We start from the raw sequence: 6,089 nt of genomic DNA on the forward strand, positions 1-6,089 counted from the left end.
AAATTAATATATCAAAAGTATATAATGTAATATATGTATTTGTTGTGTCAAACCATACCACAGGGCGGAGACATTTACAAAGCATTATCATTATTTGCGTCCTCCTGATAGGTCGGACCCAGATGGGCGGAGCCACGGAGGAACGTCAACAACATGCCGGGAACTGAGAGCCGCGCAGACGGACAGCCACAGGAAGCAATCCATGAGATGGATAAACCAAACATAGTGTCTTTAATATCACATTTCGCTGATGACAACCTGACTATTGTGCGGGTATGAACTACGATCCAGCGACCACGTGTGCAATAGAATATCGCCATTATTGTGTTGCTCTACTTGCGATAGCATTATGAGCTGCTTCTGTAACCTTCCTTTATAGATGATTATTATTCCATATATAGTGTTAGAAATTTACTTATATGCGGACATAATTGGCCAAACTCTTCTTAAAAACACCATATATTGCAGACTCACCAATCATGCAACGTGACAACGTTTATATTCATTTGAAATCTCTAGTGTGAACCCTAGTGTTATGAAGTTGATAGTAACGAGCAATCATACCTACTTCCATAATTACTGCTTCTCCCTCTGTATTTCACACAGAACCTCAGTACTGGCCTGGCCCTGGCTGGTGTTTTAGTTATAGCAAGGAGTATCAAACTGGTAAGGTCTTGACTGACATTTACTATTTATTTAACTATTTAACAGACATTTAGCAGCTGACACTTTAATTTTAAGTAACTAACTGTGAATTCAGGTACATGTGTACATGTCGTCAGGTACCGGGTAGTAGCAACATAGCTAGACTCAAGGCTGCATAGAGATAGAGATGGGGAAGTCCCTATGGGCTGGCATCAAACACCCTAGCCACTACTCTGTCCTGCCCCTAGTTACACTTGTCATAGCTGCTAAATCAGATGGTAGACCGGTTAAAACAAACCCATGGGCGAATGTCTTTAATTATGTGGCTTGTTTACTCACGTAGGTGCTCATTTAAATGAAGCAAAGTAAACCCAACCCAAACCTGAAGTTCCCAGCAGATTATGCTAACAATACATTGGCGGAAAAACACAAATGTTTCTTTCTTTTCTTTTGTAGGCAAGGCAACTTTATTTATATAGCACTTTTCACAGGCAGGCAGACTCAAAGGGCTTCACGTAGAAACATCATCATACAATGAAATGAAATAATTAACTAAAATAGATAAGTAAAAGAAAACAAAGGCAAAGAGAAAGTGCAATGTGGTACGATTTAGCAGAAAGCTAAAGCAAACATACAATAAAATTAAGTAAGAAAAAAAATGATTACCCATTGTAAAGGGTTAGAAAATTGAGTGTCTGCCAACTGAGAGACTTATGCACATTGCTTTCCTGTCTTCCTCCTCCCTCCTCTTCAGACCAGCAAGTTTGGAGCCGTGGCTGAGATCCCGGTTCACTTCATCAGGGCTAACGTCAGCCTGCGAGGGCGAGTCCGCGCAGTCTCAGACCACGGCCTGGAAGTAGAGCACATCCCCGTCGTGCTTCCCCTCGTATCGCGGCTGCTCTCCAAACGTAAGGACCTGCTGGGCGATACATCTGTTCAGCCCTCTCTTTATCCCTAGGAATCCTGTATTAATAGAACTGTGCTTGAGACTTTTGACTTGGATTTAGTTGTGCTTCAACGCACAACGGTGTTCCAGCAGCAAAGCGTTTTTTTTATATTTTAGGAAAGATAAAAGCAGTTAAGCTCGTAAACTTTGCAGTATATTTTGAATAATTAAATAAGATGAATATGTGTGAGCCGATTTGACAAAATATTTTGTATGGCACAATATTTTAATATTATTTATTTAATTAATTAAGTAAGTATTATTATATATTATTTAATTAATTTATTAAGTATTATGAGCAGTAGGACAGTCTTTCTAAGTCAAATCATAACTTGAGTCTTTTGACTTGGATTTGACTCCGGTCGAAGCACAACTGAAGCACAACTGTGCTTCAACTTGAGTCAAATCCAAGTCAAAAGACTCAAACCCCACCTGAAGCAGCATATGTTCTGTGTTGACTGTAGATACACCTTCTGTACCCTCAGGCCTCCTCACAGCGGTATAGGCTCCATTTGTTGGTGATCTAATTTAGGATACAACATTAATAATCCTGCAGAGTTGACGCACAGAATAAGGTCGTTTCTACTCTATGTTATCATGATGATGGTATTTCATAGTCAGGCTAATCCTCTACCATAGCTATAGAGCTATACCTCTGATGAACATTCTTTAATTTATCTATTCTAAGTTGACGTATGAGCCAATTAGCCACTTTAAAGCAGCTAGGTTATCAAATGAAGGCACTCGCTGTACTGTTCAAGTGCTTCATCGGAATGCTGCATCATCACCAACACTTTGGTAATTAAAGTGTCACCACACACACACACACACACACACACACACACTTAAGAGACTGTGTGTGTGTGTGTGTGTGTGTGTGTGTGTGTGTGTGTGTGTGTGTGTGTGTGTGTGTGTGTGTGTGTGTGTGTGTGTGTGTTTTCGTGCGTGTGTGTGTATGTCCCTGTGTGACATTCTCTTATATTCGGTGAATAGCAGGCGAGCTGTGTCCCTGATAGCTTCTGGTTCTTAGTTACTGGTTACTGTTTGGCAATCTCTGTCTGCATGTATGTTTGTCTAACTGACTTGATTTGCAGTCAGTGAGACTACACACACACACCCCCCCACACACACACACACGATAAACCTTTTTATTTGATCCTGTCCAGGTGTGTGTTCGTCTTCCCTGGCGGTGCGTCTGGCAGGGGTGGAGCCCACACCTGAGGGGCAGCTCTGGCTGCAGAGACACCTGGCTCCTGCCCAGGTAGTCTGGTTCAAACTGATCAGCAGAGAAGACAACGTACTCCACTGTCTGGTCTCCCATAGCAAGGTCAGAGTGTGTGTGTGTGTCTGTGAACTGTATATTGGTGTTACCAATAACACTAATCTACAGTTAACAATGTATTGTATTGAAATTATTTTGGATTTTTTCTTATAACCCACATGATGTAGCCAATTGCTCTTTTCCTCCCTCATGGACAAGTCTATTTTACTCTATTCTTGTTTGTCTATTGTACGTTTTAAAAGGTTTTCCAAACATGCAACATGTTTTCAGTGACTCAATTTGGTGTTTCTCCAGCAGGGGGCGTTCTGGAGCCTCTGTGTGAACGAGGAGCTGCTCCGGCTGGGCCTGGCCCGCACCGTGCCGCTGTGTGGAGTGGCCCCGGGCTCCCGTCTCTACTGGCGTCTCCACAGGAGGCTGCTGAGGGCCGAGGTCAAGGCGGAGAAGAGGGGCCGGGGACTGTGGAAGGAGAAGGGTTTCTGGGAGAGAGCCTCCGACGCGGTCAGGTACAACAGGCTGCTCAGCGCTGTGAAGAGACTCTTCGGGAGGACGTGATTGGTTAAGGGGGCGAGTGACTCATCGCGAGGAGCAATCTTTTTTTTTGTGTCTGAATTAGTTTTTCTTCAAAGTGTCTTCTCAAGAATGGGGTAATCAATCAATGTAGAAATCAACATATTCATTTAATTATTGAACCCTTTTTTCAATTCTTGAGTGACATTCTGTATTAACAAAACACATTCCTCATACTCGTGTTTCACAACGATTACCTCTTGTGTCTCGTCTGTCATTCATGACAATTCCACCATGCTATCGAATCAGTTCAGGAGGCTGTAGTGGTGGCAGTAGCTATCATGGCTCAGTACAAATGTTGTGGGTGAGAACCCAGCTCTCTTCCACTTCCTCTGTTAAACCACACGCTAAGACTCTGTGCTCAGTGACCTGCATCTCCTCTGTGTGTAGGTGTACTCTTGTATGAGTGTGTGTGTGTGTGTGCGTGTGTGTGTGAGAGATTGTGTGACGTAACCCCCCTCCCCGACTCAACCACTATCAACAATGGAGAGGAGTTGTATTTAAATGGCGTTGAAATGAAGGGGGTTCACCAGACCCTCTTTGAGACCTCCGTTGCTATAGGAACACCAAGTCTGAAAGACAAAGGGTGTCAAAGGCTGGGCTCCATAATGGCCGCCCTCAAACCCCATGGGAGTCTTATATATATATATATATATATAGGTGGGGTGTGTGTGTGTGTGTGTGTGTGTTAGAGGGGTCCTTCTCCCAGTATTGACTCGTAAAGCGCTCCATTTGATCTAATTGGACAAAAATATTAGAGCACTTAGTCCCTAAATCACAGGGGACAATAGAGAGCATCTGGGCGGTGACCCTAATAAACTAAAAAGCAACTGTTCCCTACCAAACCCACATGCTATTGTGGGTTACTATTGTGTTATTGTGTCTGTTATTTTTGAACAATTTTATTTGAAAAAAAAAAAAAATACTATTGCCAAATACAAAAAACAAACACAAAGATGTCAAATAAACACCCTAACAACCAAAGGCGCTTAACATCCTGTGTTGTACTTTATATTCATTCATATTTCCTGCACACTTCAGTGTATCCCCACACACTGGTGCTGCTGGGCGGGCCGGGGGAAGCATGTGTTCTGCAGCGAAGTCAGACAGCGAAAGTTGAGCTTTGTCAATCCAACGGGGCGCAAGGAGATTAGCGGAGGGGGGTGGGGGCGCTGGGAGCTTGGCGAGGGGGATGAAAGGGGATTTTGGGGTCTGTACACAAAGGGGAGGGAGGAGGAGTCCCAGGGGCAGGAGATGGGAGGGAGAGGAGGGAGGGAGGGAGGGAAGGGAGGAGGAGGAGGAGGAGGAGGAGGGTGAATCAGCTAGCCTTTCTTTTGTTGTGTAAATGTTAATAGCAGTTGCTACTGCCAGGCTGGCTCCTGATTGGTGGGAGGGTTTAAATTGTAAGGTGCACGCAGGGCCGCTGATGGCTGGTACTTGCAGACTTTGAACTGTCACTGGAGGCTGGGTGGGAGGGGAAATGTGGGGGGGGTACAAGCCCGGCCTGGACTCAACCTCTGTACTCTAGTCTACCCAGAGTCTAGTCTTATGATGTCAAACTGCTTTTGTAATAATGGGATAACATTTTAATCTGGGACCAGACCTTTAATTAGCATGAATTTGTGAAACAATCCTGATGATAAAACAATGAATGTTGTACTTAATGTAAAATTAAAAAGGATACAGTCAGATACACGCAAAACTATGAAGTACAAAAAACAACTATTACTACACTCTCCTACTACAGAGTGGTACATTAATAATGGAGCGTCCGTCAGTGAATAAGTACACCACACACCGTGTTGCATAATTAAAAGTAGCCCGTGGAGCTCAACATGGAAGCAGTCCGCTCCGGCTCCGGTCCGGGTTTCACGCCCAGCCGCTGGTCCCACGCTAGCAGCACCCGTTTGAAAAAAGAAGGGCCTGTGGCCGTAGGTAGCAGCCTACACCAGTAGAGTAGTGAGGCCGTCCACTCTGTGTGAAAGACATCTATCACTGACTGACTCAGTGCTCCATGGCATGGCAGGCAGCACGCTGAAGCAGGACTGTTTCTGTGTACGGGACGATACTTTACAAGCTGCTTTCTCAATCTGAAGGACAATTTAAGAAAGGGTTCAAAGTAAGTTATCTTTTTTATTTTTTTTTATTTTATCATTTAGAAAAGGATGCTTTTTGTTTTGTGTATTTGTTGTGTAGTGTTTGCTGTTGTTTAGTGTGTGTGTGGGGGTTTGTGGAGTTGTGGTGTGTGTGTATTGTCTCAGCAGGGGTGCACATGTGCTTGTAGGAAGTGTCCCTGCCCAATGCCCATGATGACTGCAAAGACACATTGGCAAACTCAGTTATATGAACACCATTGCATCGATTCAAACACACTTCCCCCATTGGAATAATAAGATGCTCATGCAGACTTTATGACTACAATTGTAGTTCAAAAGTCAAAAGTAAAGTTGTTTAAATAATTCAGCTAGATTTGGGCAACAGCCACTATATACCATGCATTATATTGAGCTTGAGGATTCCCATCCAGACTGTGTGCTGAACAAGAGAGATTTGCAGCAGAACAGCAGCAGTGTGGGGAATAACAAAGGCCATTCTAACACTCAGCTGGCAGCCCAGAGAGAGAAAGAGACAGCAGACACTGCCCCACCA

General features: G+C 43.8%; 1 protein-coding gene across 2 annotated transcripts; it reads left to right on the forward strand.

Annotated features, from left to right (window-relative positions):
* Window positions 1–145: 145 nt before the first annotated feature.
* Window positions 146–3,749, forward strand: c18h3orf33 (c18h3orf33 homolog (H. sapiens)). 2 transcript variants are annotated; one of them, XM_084466313.1, is made up of 5 exons: window positions 146–273; window positions 607–666; window positions 1,400–1,553; window positions 2,758–2,918; window positions 3,168–3,749. In XM_084466313.1, exons 1-5 carry the CDS (start codon window positions 154–156, stop codon window positions 3,423–3,425), a joined length of 753 nt encoding a protein of 250 aa, XP_084322439.1. In that variant the 5' UTR covers window positions 146–153; the 3' UTR covers window positions 3,426–3,749. The 2 variants fall into 2 exon arrangements, with proteins under 2 accessions (XP_084322439.1, XP_084322440.1); XM_084466314.1 differs by having other exon boundaries at window positions 3,171–3,749.
* The last annotated feature ends 2,340 nt before the right edge of the window (window positions 3,750–6,089 follow it).

This window comes from Micromesistius poutassou, assembly GCF_964030765.1.
Source record: "Micromesistius poutassou genome assembly, chromosome: 4".
In the NCBI taxonomy this organism is placed as follows: domain Eukaryota; kingdom Metazoa; phylum Chordata; class Actinopteri; order Gadiformes; family Gadidae; genus Micromesistius; species Micromesistius poutassou.